Here is a 21,322-nt window from a genome sequence, read left to right as displayed (position 1 = left end):
TTTGTATAAAACAGTGCTCCTTAGAAGACTGATTTAAGCTTTCTGGATCTCAATTTTTCTCACCTATATGAAGAAGGTTGTCCAGGTTACTTTCCACTCTAATATTCCATGATTTGAATCTATTCTCAATAAACATAAATTTATCTCTATCCATGGCCAGGGATTTTGATTGTCTTCTAAAAATCATCTCTCCCTAATAGGTTGCGTTGCATGAAAACAGAATTCACAGACATGATATACAATATTTTACTGTTTGGGGAATTACTGATTTTACCAGTGAGGCATGTCTATAAAAAAGAAAATAAGTTGAAGCTCAACAAAGAAGTCCAAAGTCTTTTTACTTCTGCTGTTGTTTCTCATGCACTTAACTAGCTCCATATAAAGTGGAAAATATTTACTATAGTAAAAAACTTATTAGTGTAGAGCCAAATTTGAAACTCACTCAGAACAACTTTTCTGCAAACCTTATCTTATGAATTATAAATAAGTTCACTGATATTCAAAAAAATTATGAGTTAGGTTTTGTGATAATAAGTTCAGTTTACCTTCAGCCCAATCTCTATGCCATTTAAGGGCCTTAGTATAACTGAGAGGTTACAAAACTTTGAAGTTTCTTTTGAATCATCAAAATTAAGTTACATAATTATCAGCTGTATGCTTGGCATACGTATATGTATATTTTCTATGGTATAAGTTATGTAAAATGCTGATATGTATATGGAAAGTGCTATCCTACAAGATCAATCCAGTTGTTGTCAGTGAATTTCTCATTCCTTCCTTCCTCTAATTTTTATCTCAAAAACAATTTTCCTCACCAAGCTCACTCTTAAGATGGAGGGGGAAAAAATCTAAAGAACTCAGAGAAATGCATTTGTATAAAAATCAAAAACTTCTGAATTGTCTCCCAGTTGATTGATGCTTGTGTCTGGATAGTCATGCATTTTCACTAGCAATTGAGACAAAACCATTGACTTTATCATTTATTTTCTTTAGGGAGAAGTATGATTTCACCACCTACTAAAAGCAATCATTTCCTTCAGTGATTATTTAACACAATATTAAGCATATCCTATCTAATAAAATCACTCTGAGCTTAAAACTTGCACAACAAATTTTAGTGGAATATTGAAGTCCTTGCTCACTGACAGCAATCACAATAATAAAATCTTAGTATTTTTAGTAAATGCCATAAAATGAACATGAAGATATTACATATACTCTTTGCATTAAAGATTATTGAAATGATACCAACTGTAACCTCTGAATTCTCCTACTTTTTAAAATTTTCCTCCTATAGAATCACAATTATTTACTTCTGCATTAGCTTGAAATGTTAATAAGTATCTTGATAACACAGTGCCCGATGTGTAATAAATAAAGGAAGAAATAGATCAGTGCTGAATATCCAAAGAAGACTAGGTAGGTTTAAAATATCTATGAAATTATTTGGGATGAAACAAATTAAAAATAGTCATTTAAAACAATTTTCTTTTCACAAGTACTATCACCAATCTCCTCAATTCTATATTGCCCTTCAATCATCTATCTTCCTTGGATTATTTTTACAAACTTGTACTCTCCTTTGCAGGTTAATGCTTTTGCCTATTATTTTGATCAGAGGAAACAGACTCCCCTGTCACCCCACTGAGTTGATCAGTGTCTCATGGGGGCTAAATGCCCCCTGTTCGCCCTCTGAATATTACCCATATAGTGTTCTAGATGACGCCAGAGGAGCTGGCTGGGAGAATCGTGCAACACATTAGAAAAAGAACCATCACTAGGAGTGCAGCAGACTTGTTGACAGAAAGCAAAATGTACCAAGAAGCAAAAGGTAGAGAAATTCAATATTCATAGAAAATTCTGCTTCGGGAGCCAAAGGACTGCAGAAGGAATGCCAGAAAGTACAAAGTCACAGATGGAGATTTTTACAGCAGAAGCATGTGAAGCAAGAATTCTTAAGTAAGGAAGTTACTGGAGCATTTTTTTTTTTTCAAACTGATGTCTGTGTACATTGTCTAGAGTGTATGATAACAGTGCATGGTGATCTTTCTGAGACTGGGATGTTACAACAGGGCCGTGTAGCCTGGAGGTCAAGCTCCTTGATTCCGAACTCAGATTGCTTACAAATCTCAGTTTACTATGTTTTTGACTAAGTGACTTTGACCAAGTTATTTTAACCGCTCTGGTCCTCAGTTTCCTTCTCTACAAAGTGTTAATAGTAATACCTTACAAGCATATTTGAAGCTTAAATTATATGATATAGGTAAAGTAGTTAACAATAAAAGCTATTGCTATTATTACTGTTTTTAATATTAGGGAATCCGTCTCAATTTAAGCATGACATCCAAAGGATTGATGTGGAGTGTGTGTGTGTGTGTGTGTGTGTGTGAAGTCCTCAACAGGAGATATTTTTGGTTTACATTTTCTTTAACTACCAGTGAATTTTTTTTAATGTTGGGTTTTTTTCTTCCATCAAACTTCCATAAATGTAACAAAAACAACCAAAAACTAAAATGTCAATTTTCCTTTTAATCCATCATCTCTATTTCTCTAAAATTATCTAGCTTTCTTTGGGTATTTATAGCTGACAGACTTCTCCCTAGCTCAGTAAATCACCAAAAATGCCTTTGATTAGTTGCTTGGGGTTTTTGTAATGGCCCACTTTTCCTGTAACTATTACTCTAATTTATCCCATCATGAGTCCAGAGTTTGTCCAGTCACTGACAAAATGAACACTGAACACCATCCTGGATCATCTTACTTGTTTGAATTAGGTTTAAGTGGTTATGCTTTCCTCAATAAGTAGGTTTGACAAAAAGCAGGCTCCAATTCTGCCAGTAGGTGGCATTTTCACTGAGGATATAACTCTGTCTCTTCTTATATCTATGCCTTAGTTTAGGTAGCACCTACACTTCGACTTCTCACTGCAAATTTGGTTGCTTGATGGGGCTAGGAGAGATCCATTATTACTATTAAATCAATAAATTCTCATTCTGATAATATGTAAATAATTATTTTTGCCTACAATGATGGTGAAATAAATTCCTTACATTCTTATCACACTGATATCTATGACATAATGTTGGAATAAAGGTTATATTTATACATAGTGGTAAAAGATAAGCATTTGGTATATGTCTTTCAAACTTTTTGCCTAAAAGGTTAGCTATCTTCACTCATTCATTCATTCATGTCATTCAAAAACTATTTATTGAGGCCTCCTAAATGCTGAGAACTTAGTTCACACTCTTTTTATTTTACAGAGAATAAATTTTGACTCAAATACTTAGAAATTTAGATAAATTTTAGAAAGTAAAGGCTTTAATTGAATTATATACCAAATTATGAACTGTTGTTCCCAGCCACATTGTTCAAAAACTTTTAATCTGAAAATACATCCCACAGAATGCTATAGTAATAGTCTTTAAATGTCACATACCTTCATTGTAATATTCACAGTCAAGTGCTAAAAAATAAAAGAATAAATATTAAACTATATAAGAATCTGACCATTTATCTCAAAGTATGCAAAATATGGCTTATATATTTATTAATGACAAGTGAAAGAACTATGATGCCATCATTCTGTAATGACATCATTATTTGGGAACATCCTCTGAGCAAAGAGGATTCTTTAAGAGTGATGTGCTGTAATTAATTAAATTTTGTAAGATTATTTTATACGTAGGCAAATATATCTGTCTACTTAGAAATGTGACCTGAAAGTGTTAAAATCTTTAGATGACTTGCCATCTACCTAAGTAAATTAAAAGTTTAAAAACTCAAATCTGTTTCTTATAATCAGAACAGTGAAATTTCACAGGCGTAAGGGGAATAAGTCATAAACAATTTGAGGATGGTATACAATTTATAGTTCAAATGTTAAAGTGACAACAGGCAAATAAAATTTAAAATTTTACCTTGATTTTTATTTTTATAAATCCTTTAGCTGTACTACAATTTATTGTCATTGTCAAAGGAATAGAAAATTTAGTTATCTTGAAGAAATTCTATTTGCATGAATTCCATGGTATTTGTTCTGTGGTAAGACAAATTAATCTCCTTATTAGGTTCCCACCATGATGGTGTTCTAACTAGGGTACTCACAACAACTAGTGGATGACCGCCAGTGAACAGACACCCCTTCCTGACAACATTTGTATGCATACGCGGCTACGGTTGTGCATAAACATTCACAATCCCCACCAAGATTACAGTTACACGTGTCTTCGTGGCAATTTTTAGCAAAAGAAGTAACATCAATCTGAAAATGAAATGAAAAATGGGTTAATTCCAATAAGTAACTGATTGAAATTCAACCTTCTAAAAGAAAACTAACTGGTAGATTTTCAAAATTTGGTTATTATCAACTTTACACTGCCACCTAGAGTTCACAACATCTCAAACCTCCATATGGACCAAAGGAGAAAGGAATTTATTAGGCAAATGTAAGATCAAAGAACCAGCAAAACAGGTAATGGGTCTGACAAAATATATAATTTCCACACCTGCAATATAATAATATTTTGATATTTTGTAGAAGCTCATTGTTTCATTATTAGCATATTTACATGGCAATAAAAATGTTCTGTTACCAATTGTACTTCTAGTGATTTTTATGAATACCTTAAACTATTTCTTTAAACCTCTATTGGGGTCTAAAATTATAATGTTGGGAAGGCATTTAGAAATGTAAATTTCTAAATAAATTACACCCCATCTTGGCATATGCTTTTAAGACTGTTTTAAATGTGCCACTACTAAGAGTTTGAAACTATACACTGGGTTGAGGAGAAGAACGCCCAGGCAGCAATGTTCTCTGAAGAAAAAGAAATATTTATGGCTTTGACCAATCATTTCTGGCTTTGAGGATGTATTAAAGATGCTTCATAAACTAGCACAGAATATTACAAATAATATGTACAAATGAAGGTTGTTAAGTTGGATTGAGGGAGAAAATCAATCAACTAAATGCATCACTTCTACAGAGAAACACACTACCCAATTTGTCTTCCTGACAGCAGTGAGGTAGTCCACCTGAAAAACCAGCTGTTGGTTAAACGATTTGTCCCGTTCATCTTGGTGTTACAGACACAGCAGTACCATGTAAATACAGAAGTTTAGTAAAGTGTTCATTTACCACATTGCGACAAGGAGCAAAAACATCGCTGTACAAAATGGAGCACTCTTTCTTGGCATAAGGAAATTTGTTTTGATGTGCCTCACAGGGTTTAAATAATTCACTGGGGGTTTCACACTGTTGAAGAGAAATAAGGGAGAAGAGAACATTTTCAAAGGGGTGACTTCTGAGGCTGAAACCAGAGTAAACTATTCTGACTCCATCCATTGCAATCACATCTCATATATTCTCCTTCTTTTAGACAGGTCTTACCTAAAGCATCTGTGCTCAGCCAACTCTAAGTATATAGTATTTCGAAAACAATTACGCATACTCTTAAAATTCTGGCACTATTAGAGGTGAACAGGTTTTAAATTTGTCTCAAGTGCAGTCATTAAAAAGTTATGTGAGCAAATGATTCTCTTTCCTTCCTTTTTCAGCTCCTCCGTTTCTGTCACAGCCTTCCTCTGAGGAGCTGTGTACGCACACGTGTCTCGGGCTCACCTCCCGCGTGCTCAGCGATTTGGTCTCTGCCTCTTCTAATCCACCTCCCTGAAACCGCCCTGGAAATGTCATCAATGATCTCTTCATTAGCGTTGCCTAAATATAAAGGCAATGTTTCGGTCTTCATCTCACCTGACCTTTCACTACCTTTGACTCTATTTATTACTTTGCCCTTCTTAAATAGCTCTCCTCATTTATTTCTTGTGACATCATTTTTTTTCTGGGTTTCTTCCTAATTCATGAGCTGCTACTCCCCATTCTTCTGCCCCCTCCCTTCTGTGCGAAGCCTGATCCTCAAACCTCTATTTTTCTCATTCTGTACACTTCTCATGGCTTCAACAACCTGTATATACTAGTAACTGCCAAATCCGTATTTCCAGCCCAAATCTCTTTCCTGAATCTCAAAACTGGGTATCGCCACATAAATTTCTCTGTAGCTTCTCTCTCAATGCATCCTAGCCTGTACTTATCGCTACACGATTGGCCTGTCCCCACTTTCTTCCACCATCTCCTCTCCTCTTTGCCCTGCCTCAGGGAAGAGCACCAGCAATTACCCAATAAGCCAGGGAGGTAGGAGACTGTCTTGAATTCTCCAGATTCATCCTTCCTAAATGCAATCTTTCAATAGATGCTGGTGTAATTTTAATCTTTAATGCCTCTCAAGTTTGTATAGTTTTCTAAATCTTCACTGACTCAGCACTACCAGCTGGATTATACGAGCCTCCCAACTAGTTTAGGGCCTTAGACCCTAGCACTCATACCTTGCAGGTCTATAATTTGCATTCCAGCTATTGATTACTTCAAACCCTCCAGAACCGCCATATTAAATTTTTTTGAGATTTTCATTCAGCATCAGTCTTCCTGACACCTTTTAATGGGCCTCTCCCTCCTTTGCTGCTACACTGTTTCCCAGCGTTTTCACTTCTCCAGCTCCTGTGTCTTGTAAGATTCAGCCCAATGGCACCTTCTTCAGGAACCTTCCTTTGACCATAATGAAGTCCACACTGTGTTCACCTCTATTAAAGCACCTATCTCATATTTTCATTGTTAATTTTTTTACCTCAACTACTAATCTAGACTCTAAATTCCTAATGACAGAGGCTGTGTTTTAATCATAATGTAGGTTCATATGATTGGAAAACATCTAAGTGCTAAATTGAACTTACCAAATGAAAAAACTTTTTTTTTTAATTTTTAGATTTGGCCATTAGATATGAACAAGAATACACATAATAATGAGTCTAAAATTCTTTGATTGCTCCAACTATTTAAGTGTTATTATAAATTGGTTATTCCTTAATTCTTTTTAAAAGGACAGATGTAAGATAATTTCTTCAAAGACTTCTAAATGCAATAAGATATATGAGAGCCATAATAAAAAAGATTTTGTATCTCTCCATAGAATAGACAGTTCATATATTAAATAAAATGTTTGTACTTTTCAGCTTAGGACACACTAAAATATGCTGCCTAAATTTTACTGAATTAGGTGAATGTTTTATCCCAGACCCCTTTTGTGTTTTTAAAGAAATCTAGATATAGTAGGTAAATTAGGTAAAGTGGAAAGCAATTAACCAAATAGTAACCAATCAGAAAGCTAGAGTTGTGGACACCACTTTCATCTAGGAAGAAAAATAGGCTAAAAAGAAAAAGGAGAAGAAAACAGTAATACAAATTTCCAATTTGACCTTGTTTTCTGAGTTAGTTCAACATTTCTCAAAGTGCAGCCCACAGGACACTGCTTCCTTGTCAACTAATACATAAAAACAGGTTTTGTGTCAGTAAGTTGATAAACCCTTCAGATTCATCCCTCCCTTGGAAGCTTATAATTCCTCAAGAAATCCTCCAAAAAAGAAATATGTCTAACTTAATTTATTCAAGTTGCTCCCAGAGGTGGCCAACCACAGATCCATTCCCTACTATCCCCACCCCACACACAACCATGTCTGGAGAACAAATGTTAAGAAATTCTGCCTTCATTTATTCATTGCTTTGAGTTGGCAAAAGTTACATTATTAGAAATACAAATACATTGATAAAGCATTTGCTATGGAAGGAAAAGTATGAGATTAAAAGATGTGAATTTGAATTTCACCTCTGCTTCTTTCTGGATATATAATATTAGGCAAGTCATTTAACCTTCCTGAGCCTCAATTTCCTCATCTATCATATAGAGGCAACACCCTTTACATTACAAGATTGTCCCAAGCTTTACAGGAGAAGGTAAATGTGAAAGTAATTTGTCAGTTATGAATTACTATATGAATAGGACATTAAATAGCATTATCTAAATAAATTTTCCTGTAAGAATAAAATGATTGAGAGAATAAATATACCAAAAAAATATTTGTTAAGTTCTATAATTAATATAATCTACTTACCTGCCCTAATGCCCAACTATCTCCAAATACTTGGGCATTTCTCACTTCTAAGTTATTGGAAGTAGTCATATCATTTGAAGTACATTTGTCAAAGTTCCCACATAATCCTGAAAGTTTGTTCTAAAGTGAGAGAAAATTATCATTAAATATGAAATATTCTATTTTCAACATTTAAGGTCTCATTCACAAAAAATTTAAAGCTTTAAAACAGACATTTTAAGAATTTCCACAACCATGTAAATATGTTTCAAGATAATTTCATATCCTTTCAATTATATTTAACACTTATTTTAAATTCTTAACAATGTTTTACCATCTCTCAAACTTTATCTATTCACAAATTGATTAGCATTGATACAAGTAATAATGTAAGTAACTTGGAGAAGTATAATGTAGACACCACTGTATGTGTGTATGTATACATATATATTTTGTATATATTCATATACATATTCATTTTTATGAAAAACCCACCTCCAGATATGCTTAAGGTTTTGTAACACTTTAAATGTTGAAACAATAAAAATAATAAATTTTTCTCTAGGTCATACTTTGAAAAGCCAAAACATTCATAATATAACTCCCAAAGAAAAAGTTAACTTTAATATTCATGTATCATTAGACACAATAAATAAAAACCACATGTTACTTCGCATTTCTAAAGGTTGTTATAGGTTATGAGATGGTTACTGAAAGTACCATATGAATTGCTCACATCAACATTACCCACTGCATTTTCTCAAAGAATGTGAAATACTTTACTTTTAGGGGAGGAAGATAAACCAAAAGTACAAAGAAGAATGATCATCCTAAAACAATGGAAATCCACCTTAAAACATTGAAATTCAACAAACTACATGTTCTCTTCATGTACTGAGGAATGGAATGCAGCCCTTAGCTGATGAAGTAGGCTGCCCATGTCTCCAGCAAAGCTGACAATAATCCTGGGATTACAACTGTCATGACCATTCTCTCAGAAGCCACAATAACTATCCAAAGACAATGACCACTTCCACCACTGGTCACCCAATAAGTTAAGGCACCAGTAAATGGGGAGATGTAGAAGAATAATTGGTTAATTCACTTCCAAAAAGTAGCGAAGAGAGGATACATAATAAAGAATGGCAGAGAAACATGGTTGAAGAAGTATGGCAATGACTAAATTATTTCACTTGCATCAAAGTAATGCAAGAAGGCAGCAAACCCTTAGTAATAGATTTATGGGCTTTATCTCTCTTGAGGATTGAAAGAAAATGACTTCAATATACAATCATATCTTAAATTTGCAACATATTAAAATCTTTAAAAATATGTATCTTTTCCACAGTTTTATAAGAATATGTTGTTACTGGGGCGCCTGGGTAGCACAGCGGTTAAGCGTCTGCCTTCAGCTCAGGGCGTGATCCTGGCGTTATGGGATCGAGCCCCACATCAGGCTCTTCTGCTATGAGCCTGCTTCTTTCTCTCCCACTCCCCCTGCTTGTGTTCCCTCTCTCTCTCTGGCTATCTCTGTCGAATAAATAAATAAAATCTTTAAAAAAAAAAAAAAAGAATATGTTGTTACTATCCCAATTTTTCCCCAACTTGCCACACATTATATCCATGACTCTGAATTTCAATTTCAGATAAACTGGATTTTTAAAAATCTATTAATGTTTCAAAAACAACTTCCATATATAAATTTACAATATTTAATATGATTTAAAATATTTAAAATAATATACATACTTAATAATATTTATACAATATTTAACAGAAAACAGTATTTAAAACAATTTAAAACAGAAGTTGCCAAAAATTCTAAACAGCCCAGATTGAATTTTCAACCATGAATGAATAAAAAAACTAGCACATCTATACAATGGAATACTACTCAACAGTATAAAGGAACAAACTATTAACTCATTAGACAGTATGGATGAATCTTAAATGTATTTTGTCAAGTCGAAGAAGCCATAAAGGCAAAACTATAGAGATGAAAAATAAATAAGTAGGAGTTGACAATAATAATAATAATGGGGCAACATGGGAGAAATCGGGGAGTTGAGAGGTGTGTTCTATACAGAACTCTGATGGTAGATAGACAACTCCATTCATTTGTTAAAATCCATAGAACTCTAGATGGTAACATTTTATTTTATTTTTTTAACACATGCACTGTGGGCAAACTTAAAAAAATCCAGAATGTGGAGGAAAAGATGGAACGCAGAATGTAATAAATGAATCTAACTGTATGACAAACATATCACACAACCACGCTGAAGGGATGTGAAGAAAGGAGCTGACCTAAGTAACTTTGGAAAACTGGTGACTTTAAGGTACACAGTACTGTATGCCACAGTAAGAGTTTTCTTCTCTGGCTTATGAATCAGTAATTCTGATAATATAACTTGTTTCTTAAATAAAATATCAATTATTTTATTTCCGTAAAACATCTAAAGGTAAATGTAACTTCATTTCTTACATCTCATTTGGATTGGCCTACCAAATAGGTTGACTTACCTTCCACTGGGGTCCAACTTTGATATGAATGGTTGTCTTTTTATCCCAAAGAATAGTGATATCGTTCTCTGGAAAATATACTGCTATGTAGTACCCTGCCTTCCAAAGCTGGTATGTAGGTTTATTTTCCAGAAAAAAAACTGATCGTTTCTTTAAAAAAAAAAAAAAAAAGAAGAAGAAAAGAAAGAAAAAAATGAATTCCTTGTTCATTAACCAAAGTGTAAACATTAATTAATATCCACCAATAAGTATCTATGTACTAGTATTTTTGCCTGGCTCTGTCTTTTCCAAATTCTGTAGTAAAAGACAAAATAAATGCATACCATATGCATTAAATAGGAAATGCATAAATTGGTAATGAGAAGCAATCTGATAGATGGGCTCAATATGGATAAATAAGCACAAGTATTTCTGCTACAGAAAAGAGCATGACCAAAGTACGGACACAGAGTACATTAAGGGTAAAGGGATATACCTGCTGACTCAGAAATTCTATGCTGATGATGACTAATATGATTAAGTACTAAAAATATATGATGTTACCTGCATAACTGAAAAACAAAGACACAGAGCTTGTGTGTACTCTTTCTCTGTATATGTATCTATATAGAGATAGATTAATAGATAGATCTATAGATAGATGGATCTACCTATAGATAGAGCCATCTATCGCTATCCATCTATATCTGTATCTATATCTATCTATATCGAGAGAGAGAATGGGGAGATGAATTTCCATTAAAGGGACTTGGAAAGGAGTGGGATATGAATGGATCTGTAAGAGGCCAAACATAGGAAGGTATACAGAGCTGGAAATGAGAATGGAGAAGAAATCATTCCAAGCAAAAGTAATAACTTGTATTGAGACTTAGGGGCAAGAAAATACAAAATTTGTTCAGGACTAAGGAGAGCACCAAAGGGCTAGAGCATGGATTCCATGGCAAGCATAGTCAGAGACCCTTTTGCAGCCAAGTTATCCCGACAGTCAAGAGCTGCTATTCTATGTGCAAAATGCATTCAATAAGAGCTTTTGAATGGGAAAGTGAGAGATGATGTTTATATTAAAGGAAAATAATTTGTGTGTGATAAATAATAACCTTAGAGAGAAACTAGAGATGGAACCTGTTAGGTAAATTAAGAGTACCTTTAGCCTAAAGAACAAATATGCAACATTCCTTATGAGCAGCAGCTATACTCTATAAAAGATTACATTAAATCTGACATTGTAATGAACTCATATAATAACTTAAATCAAAGTAAGTAAAGCAAATTTAGCCAGAAGCAAAATAAAAATTTTGAAGTGGATATACAATCCTTCGATTATACAATAACAAAATCACAGTTTGGAAATAGTATTTTAGAAACATTCCTTAGGGCAAGGTAAATAAACTTAGTCATATCCATAAAGAGTTTTCAGTCTTCTAGACCAAGCTCAAACTTACAAGGACTCAGTATATTATATGTAATAGTATATATTGTGTAAACATATATGTGGTTAACATATATACAGTTAATGGACTCTACTTAACCACTTTTCCTTCTACTCCCAGTGCCAACTTGGAGTTATGGGGCAAGGCCCCGGGTGCCAATGAGGGTCTGCACTCAACCTGGGAGTATCCTTGTTCCTGAGTGAGCAAGGCCTTAAAAATAAAGAAATACAGAAACACACACACACACACACACACACACACACACACACACACACACGACAGGTCAAAAGAGAAAGCAAAGCAAAGGGAGAAAAAAAATTTCCTGTTTGAACAAGGGGCATCGCATTTTCATTTTTTACTAGGCCCATACAATGTGTAGCCTGTCCTGCTCCCAAGTCACTCTCTGCCATAGAACCTATTTTTATTGTTTTGATTATACTTTTCAGTACTCTTCTATCATATGATTTGTAGTTGGCTTTAGCATCTGTCTTCTCCCCACCTGAATGTTAGCTCCTTGAAGGATGTACTTTGTCAAGTTTATAGCAGTATCCTCAGCTTCTAGACCAAGGTGTGATTTATATATTTTTAAAACCTTCCTGCAACGGCCTTTTCACAGGTCTCACCTTCCAGCCTGATCAGCAAGAATTAAAGCAAGTAAGTGGAATATTTGTGGCTTATAGCTCCTTTTAATCCATAAAATGTTTTTTCGTGTATTTTCCTATTAAAGTTCCCTTGGACTGGTTGACATATCTTTAGAACCTGAAAATAATTTTTGGATAAGGCAGGCAGCTTATCATTAGATTTCTTTTGGGTTGTTGTTGCATCCGTTATCCTGATGTAAAAGAGGTATTTTCTATTTGCCTGTAGAAGTAAAAATCCTTCAGTTTTACTAAACAGGGCAGTTTACCACAAGAAAAACAGTTCTCTTTGGTCAACAGGGCATACTGCGCTCCTTTCTTTTCAGATTAGGAAGCAAAGATGCTTTCCTTTAGAAAAGTGAGGGTGTTGTGAATTGCCCAAAATCGAGACCTCTACTTCAGATGAGAATTATAGCACTTTCAACAAACTCTAATGATGTTAGAAAGATAAGTTATAAATGTGGAGAATGAAAACATTTAAAGTGAAGCTTAAATAAATTCATAAAACATTTATATCTTACATGTTTGACAAAACAAAATTGTGTGTTTATTGAAAGAATAACAGTTTTTTTTCTTTCCCTCGTTGAGCAATCCATCTGCCAAAAATAGTGGTACTTATTTTCACTTCTGATGTTCAAGAAAAAATATTAGCAGGGGATTTGTTAGGGTCAAACTATTTTTATGACTTTTGTTTATCTTACTTCATACTTCACAACTGATATGGAGATTCATCGACACCTGCATACAGGTGAACCCTGGAAGTTGAAAGTTACACTGAACTGTAATTATCACTTCAAAAATGTGCCAAATTGTCTCTACAAGAGCATTTACTATTTTCTCTTCAGTTTTCTCTTTAAAAAACATATTCTCGTTCTTAGAACCTTCACCTATAAATGAATACCCAGCTGCTGGCTATGCCAAACTGCAGTGATTACTTTCAAAAGATGTCAACATGACATAGCAACTCTGTTTTGCCAAAAGCTGGATTGCTGCCTTGTTGGTCTCAATATTTCTGATTGAAATACCAGCTGTGATCTACAGCCCTGATTCTCAAACTTTAGTGTGCAGAAGAATTGGGGGTACCATTAAAAATACTGATCTTCATTCTCAACCTCAGCCATTCGAATTACTGAGGTGAGGCCCAGGAACCAGCTTTTAGAGTAGATATTCCAGATGATTTTAATGCCCATTTACAGACCACTATTCTAAAACCTCAAAGAGAGGCCACTTTTTAAAAGCCATATGTCAGATCATGTCCCTTCTCAGTGTCAAAATTTCTTACTTGTAAAATAAGTTCAAATATCTTATACCATTGAAGAGCTTCCATGGTCTGAAACCAGCCTCCTGTCTACTGCCCTTGTTCCCATGCCCCCTGCTTTAAAGTTGGTCTGGATACTCCTCCCTGAATCTCTCTGCCACACCCTCCCTCCACTATCTCCACATACTTCAACCAAAATCAATCACTTGCAGTTCTCCAAACAAGCCATTTTATCTTTCAACTAGGTTCCTTTCAACATGACCATTCTTCTGTATTGATTGCCTTTCTACTCTCTCTCTTTACCTGGCTAATACCTACTTATCCTTTAAGAAACAGTTCAAATCATTTAATCCAAAGCATATCTTCTGAGCCTTGAAAATATAAGGAGGGTAAAGGAGAGGAGAAAGTCATTTCTTGAAATCCATTATCTCATTTAATCCTCCTATGAACCTAAGAAGTAGATTCTATAATCATCCCAAATTTGCAATCGGGAAAGCTGCAGCTTGAAGAGGTGAAGGAAACTTGCCCAAAGTGACACAAACAGCAAGTGATAGAACAGGGGTTCTAGGTGAGTACCGACTGACTCCAAAGTCTACACCCTTAACAACTACCCTAAACATCCAAGGTTGGCTTCTTCTCAGGGATTCCCACACTGTCCTATATGCACTCCTGCTATAGCACAGTTGTTTACTTGAATGTCTCCCTCCCCGAGTATAATTCTTTAAAGGCAAGCACAGTGTCTTTTCACTGTTTTAGTCCCAATAACTAACACAGATTTTGGTAGATAGTAGACAAATGAATGAATGAATGAATGAATGAATAAGATGTATTCATTCTCTCAAATTGGGCAGGCTCCAAGAATACAGGAATAAATAAGGGAGACAGTGGTCCCACTTTTCACAGAACTCATGGACAAATGGAGAGAAGACAGACAACCACACAAGTAATTTTGCTAACGTGTGCTATGTGTCCCAACAGGGTGCTTGAAGGTATGAAGAGGATCTCCTGAAGGAGATAAGATGAGACCTATCACAGAAGAATAAGTTAAAGAAAAGGCAGATCCAGGTAGGAGCAATGATATTCATGAAGAAACAGAGGTGAGAAGAAGAATACACCATCTGAAGAACTAATGAAAGCTCAGACTTCTGGGTCATGGGCTCGAAGCAGAAAGTGAGGAGATGTGAGGCAGGAGAGGTGACGATGGTCAGACTGGTAAGGCCTTATCAGGGAACTGGGAAGTCATCTGAAAGTTTGAAGCACTAGACTGACGGGAGATTAGATCCCCATTTTAGAAAAAAAAAATGCCATGGTTGCAGTATGGCAGGGTAAGGGGAGAGGAACCAATTTGGGAAGCTAGGCTTCTAGTGTGGAAGATGGTGCTGAGTCCTCCAGATAACTCGTGATGGCTACTAGGGTCAGAATGGTGACCACGGGTTTGAAGAAAAGAGGAAAGAATTGGAGTATGGAGAAGTGGAAAAGAGACTGGGGCGCCTGGGGCGCTCTGCTGGTTAAGGATCTGCCTTCAGCTCAAGTCATGATCCCAGGTCCTTATGATGGACTCCTGCTTAGGGCTCCCTACTCAGCGGGGAGTCTGCTTCGCCCTCTCCCTCTGCTCCTTCTCCAGCTCACACTCTCTCTCTCTCAAATAAATAAAATCTTTTAAAAAAATAAATAAACAAAAGAGACAAGTCATGTATGATTTACTGAAGCCACATAAAACAACAAAGAAAATCTAAATCTAGTAACCACTTGCGGAGAAAAGTACCCTGAATTGTTTCTATTTTGTTTTCAGTATTCTCAGGACAAGTTAAAATGATCCTAAAAGAAATAATTTACTAACCTGTTTGTAAGGAGTATCATTCAGGTAAATTTCTGTGTCCCCAACTGAAATCAAAACACTTTTGGAACAAACAATATCGTTGTCAAAGCATTTCTTGTTCTGGGCAATGACAGATATATCTGAATCATCTGCACTCTGAAATGTCAAAAATAACGCATTAATCCAAGTGTGTATTATCTGTAATTTTTGGCTATTTTTTATTAATAAACCTTAAAGAAGACTACAATTAACAATGGATTGTATTGAAATTAAAATACGGCTTATCGCAAAAAAATTAAATAAAAGAAAATACAGCTTATCTCTAAAATAAAAATCATTTTGATCTAATAATGTAAAAAATTTATAAAAATATACCAAAATAGTTCAGTATTTAAACATTTATCTTCAATATCTTCTGTTAAAATCTTGTTCTAACAAAACTTCTTTTTTTCTATTTTATTGTTATAGCTCCAATTTATCAACGTGTTTCTTTACAACAAATACCATGTCACTTAGAGGAATTTTAAAAGAAATATTTTCATTTTAGGCAACATCTTTTGTTATATTTTTTAAAAGTTTTCTGGCTAAACAATTATCTGCCTACAGGTTAAAACTGAAATAGATACAGAACTTTGGTAGTGTTAGTAAATAGAATAATGCGTATTATTTGAGGGCTTCCTTTGAACATTATATATGATATTTAATTCTTAAGATAATTTTTAAATTAAGTGTTATCTCCACTTGACAAATCAGGAAGTGAAGTGAAGTAGGATTAACTGATTGTCCAAGGTCACTTGGTTAAGTAAGAGCAGAGCCAGAGTTCAAAATCCTAATTTTGTTGTTGTTGTTGTTACACCACTTGTAGAGAAATTAGGAAGGGTCTAGCAATGATTGAGGAGAAAAGTCAATTGTAAGTTGAAGGGAGTTCTTTGTTTTGGAGAATATTATTTAACCCCGTACACTCTCACCTGGACCCCCTCACTTCCCACCTCACCTCCACCATCCTTCAGCCACTCCCAACTGTATCCACTAAGAACACATTCTCTAGAATCAGGGTTTCTTTTTTGGTATCAGTTTCCCGGGTGGGCTTCTGTGGCTCTAGAGACCTTGGAAATTCATTGTAAAATGTTGTTTTTTGATGATCTGTATTTTTCTAAGAAGAAAGGCCATGGTTTTCATCAGATTTTAAAGTGATCCTTATCCCTCCAAAAGTTAAAAGCCACGCCGCTCTAAGAGGGCTCTCACTAACTTGTGAAAGGTGGGGATTTCACCAGAAAGAACGTGGCATTCCTCTTTGAACTCTACGTCCAATTTTCAAAGGCCCGCACACATTTCATGAATTCTTCTCATTTTTAGATACATGGGTCAGTGTTTATTTTCAAAGTGAAAAAGTCTTTAAATATCTGGAAATCATACAGGTCTTATAAATTCTTTACACTTAGTTTTTCATATCACCAGCAATATGAACACTAGCTCAATATTTCTTTTGGTTTGGCCAAATTCTCCTGTCTTATAAGTGATTACCACAGCATAGTGCCAAGAGGATAGGTTTTCAATGAATGGTGTTGACAAAGTAATTAATGTGTCCTTCTGTGACCCATTTTTCCTTCCTTCTTTCATAGGAACTGAAAGCATTTGCTTCTTCTTAAACAATCCTTTTGCAAAGCATAGCCCAAATTTTGAAAAGGAGAATAATAAAGGTCGTTAACATGATTATGGCATTGTACTTCTCAAAAACATCATGCCACATTTTCTGCCTTTATGAACGATTTTCAAAGAAGAAAAAATATGTAATTCAGGGTTTTGTTTTGTTCTTCCTCTTGAGGAAAGTTATTTAGATTAAAGGATGTGAGAAGCCAGCTGAAAGGCTTTCTATTGTTATTACATTTCTATTATTATTAATTAAAGTTCCTCAATGTTAGATTATTTTTGTATTAAACTCAGAAATGCCATGAAATATTCTATATTGTATAGTCTGCCTTGTAATATCATGTTATTGCTGACAGTAACTTGAAACAATATCAATTCCTAAGAGTCATGTTTCTATAATTTTCATTTCTAATGTATTTCAAGTTAATATTAGGTTTGGAGATAGTGTTACAGAGTTGCTAAGCAACATAATAAGTAATGATTATAAAGCTAGAGGGAAAAGGTCAACATCAGTGTACCACATGGATTCCTCAAACCCTTTATTCTGAGGTACTGCAAACATTTATAGAAAATATTCTCCCAAGTCATTGCAAAACAAAATGTCAACACCTCTCAAGGCAGAATATTATTTTACTCAAATGTCAGTCAATCTAAGCACCTGTCCTAGCCCCTACCCCTTAAGGGTAAGTATCCCACACAAAGTTCCTGCTAATACAGTAGCCTCAGGAAGCCATGTTTTATGTCCCAAAGCAGTACATTCACCTATGGGCCAACAGAGTTCTATTCTGTTTTTTTAAATGTGAAAAAGATTTATTGGGGAGACCTTTTGAATTATAAAGGGGCAAAGTAGGCAGAGTCTGACACCTGTGAGGGGGAAAGAGGAAAAAAGGAGGACTGGGTAGGAAGAGTCTCTAACAGCAGCACAGTATCAAGAAAATTCTAGGGAGGCTTATGGGGAGTCCTTGAGCCAAAGTCACCCACCAGGGAAGTGGGCTAGCATACTCACTTACTGCAGCCCCACCATACTCATTCATTGGCTAATAACAGCTGGGGGAAAGTATGGCTTCAGAAGGAACACAGTGGGGGATCCCATTGGGGCAACAGGTGGGGTTCTCCATCAACTCTGCTTCCCATAAGAGGAGATCTGAATGATGCATTTCCATTGCTGCTACATCAGTTTTTGGAAGTCTTCAGGTTTTTTCATTAATGTTTGGTGGATATAAAGACCATAAATGTTTTCATGCCACCAAATTTTATTTCTATATTTGATAGCTGTCATGAAACTTGTCATGAAGTTAATAATATGTGGCTTAAAAATCAACACAGCATCCTTTTCATTTCCAAGCTCCATATTGGGTAGGTTCTGGGTCCCCAGGTCCACCTTTTTCTTTGGTTAACAGGATTAACATAATCTGGAAATTTTGTCAATGGTACTTTCTCTAAATTAGAATCCTCTGGTGCATCAAAATGACATTCTGGTAACTGTGGCTTCTTGAGATTGTTTGATGAGTTCAGATTTCTCTTTGAGAACTCGTTTTCCTCACACAATGACACAGAAGGGGTGATCCTGCCACCCTCCGCACGGTGGCTGGGACACAGCCAAGCCACTACGCTAGACCTGATACAGTCATGGTGCCAACTCGGGCCAACAGAGTTTAATGCAAGCATGAAAAGAGTCTCTAGTCTTAGATATCTCTCGTGCTTGATCCAGAAAATGATGGTTTTTTTTTTTTTTAAGTTTTTTTGGTGTAAGATTTGAGACTGATTAGACAGAAAGAAGATAGAAGGTAGAGGGGTGCTGAGCAGATGAGAGCAAGCTTAAAATATAAGGAAGCAGAAACAGTGATTGAACTGATGCAAAGATAAAAGATACAGAAAATAAGAGTTATACAAGCAAGCCTGAGAAAGAAGAGAATAGAGCAGTCGCACAGAGATTGTCCCAGTTGCATGAATCACAACAGAGCGTCCATGAACTCCTGCTGCCCCGGAGGCAAAACCATCCTTCAGGTGTCATCTTTGTGAGGTGTACAGTTTTGGTCAAAGATTTCCTTGGGATGGTATTTCTCTTAGGGTTTTGCATGGAGATTACCACAGGACCCCCTGCTGCTGGTTCCCTGAAATAGCAGGCACTTAACCAGATGCCATGAGAAGAAAACCACCCTGAGGTGTTTCATTACCAAGGAAATCTACCTGAAAATACACTGAAAAAGAAGTGGGTTATAATGGGGTGAAATACTCTAGTACCAATTCCTCCCTCTTCCATGAAACTTTCCTGCTTGCTCTTTCTCTAGTCAAAATTAGTTACAACTCCACAAGAGAGCTTTCATTTATCCCAGCCTGTTATCTTCTTGTTTATTAATGACTCCCCCAAACATAAAACAATTGAGGGTAAAGCTAATGTCTTAGTAATTGTACCCTTAACACCTCCTAGCATAGAGTATAAATTTAAAGAGAAAGAAAGAAAGAAAGAGAGAAAAGAAAAGAAAAAGAGAAAAGAAAAGAAAAGAAAAGAAAAGAAAAGAAAAGAAAAGAAAAAGAGAGAAAGATACAAAAATAATTACTGGAAAACCTATGCTATTCTTGTGGTACTGAGTGTTTTAGAAGGTTTTAATATATAGGGTGTATCATCTAAGTAGGTAAACTATTACAATGCAAAGTAAATACTGAGCCTTAACATCTAAGATTAATAATGGAAATCAATCTTATGGACAAAATATCACAATCATCTTTCCTGAAATTTCCAACAAGGATACAATATTTAAGACTTAGCTTATATGGATAAAGCAGAAAAGTAATTAAACACTAATTTTTTGAAAAGACACTGACAGGGACACCTGGGTGGCTCAGTCAGTTAAGCATCCAACTCTTGATATTTGCTCAGGGCATGATCTCAGGGTCGTGAGATCAAGCCCTGAATGGGGCTCTGCACTGGGCATGGAGTCTGCTTAAGATTCTCTCTCCTTCTCCCTCTACCCCTCCCCCCAACCTCACTTGCTCTCACTCTCTCTCTCCAAAAAAAAATAAAAAGATACAGAATTAATTCCATAAACTCCAAGATTTTCATCTTCCTACTGAAATAGGTTAAAAAATACACCAGAGCTGTCCATAAAGTTTTGCTCATATAATTTTAAAAATGAAATAAAATTAATATATTTTTCACTTCCATTTAGCTTTGGCAATATTAATGTATCAGAGGTAAAGGGGAATTTTCTTTATATTTTTATCATATAGTTTAATTTAATTATAAGTGTTTCTGATTTTCCTGATATAAAAATGTTTAGGAAACTATAAAAAACTGATTGGGTTGAAAATATTCACCATAATATAGACAAGTTATTATCCTAACTATGAATAAAGGTCTAAGGTATTGTCTTTCTGCCTCTGACCCCTTTGTCCTCAGCATGGTTGTCACACAAGCAATATAAATAAAAACTGCACCTGGAAGACAAACCACACTAAGAAATTCATTTCAGGGAATAAAAATGATTGACTTAAAGATGGTAAATACATGCAAATGATTACTAGTTGGAGAAAATTTTAAATTGGCTGCCTATCTCCTGAGTCTGTAACTTTAAGGTCCCTTTGGAGTAGTTTTTCTTCCATGGGACTAAACTGGAAATAAAGATCGGAGACAATCAGAGTTTGCTAAACAGGAAGTCAATCAAAATCATCAAAAGATTTTTGTAATAGGGAATAATTTTCCAGTCACCGTTAGGATGGCCAGAGGAAGTGAAAGGAAGTGAAAGATAGTATATTTATCATTTTTAAAAGAAATACTTATATATCAACTCTCTAATGTTTTTAGGATCTCAGTTTGTTGCTTAATTAGAGGAGGAAACAGACATGGTTATATGAAACCGGTGAGCCCCAGTGTCTTAAGAAATTCTTGAAGAAATGAGCCACCGAGAATATTGAGGGGTGATCAGAGAAAAGGGACCATCAGAGACAGTAGAATCACAAAGCACAATTTACATCAAAGGAAAAAAGAAGACAAACTTCTAAAAGTTTAATTAGATTTTGC

The 21,322-nt window shown here is 35.2% G+C and overlaps 1 protein-coding gene across 1 annotated transcript in view; it reads right to left on the bottom strand.

Annotated features, from left to right (window-relative positions):
* Positions 1–21,322, bottom strand: part of OTOGL (otogelin like) — a 124,300-nt gene that overhangs the window by 44,013 nt on the left and 58,965 nt on the right. Inside the window, exons 26-31 of the mRNA XM_008710356.2 lie at positions 15,673–15,807; positions 10,507–10,656; positions 8,005–8,124; positions 5,141–5,257; positions 4,108–4,264; positions 3,440–3,466 (exon numbers count right to left, since the gene is read on the bottom strand). Coding sequence (XP_008708578.2) covers positions 3,440–3,466; positions 4,108–4,264; positions 5,141–5,257; positions 8,005–8,124; positions 10,507–10,656; positions 15,673–15,807 — 706 coding nt within the window. The remainder of the gene's footprint in view (positions 1–3,439; positions 3,467–4,107; positions 4,265–5,140; positions 5,258–8,004; positions 8,125–10,506; positions 10,657–15,672; positions 15,808–21,322) is intronic.

This window comes from Ursus maritimus, unplaced genomic scaffold (genome assembly GCF_017311325.1).
Source record: "Ursus maritimus isolate PB19 unplaced genomic scaffold, ASM1731132v1 scaffold_21, whole genome shotgun sequence".
In the NCBI taxonomy this organism is placed as follows: domain Eukaryota; kingdom Metazoa; phylum Chordata; class Mammalia; order Carnivora; family Ursidae; genus Ursus; species Ursus maritimus.
This window is presented reverse-complemented; position numbering and strand designations above follow the sequence as displayed.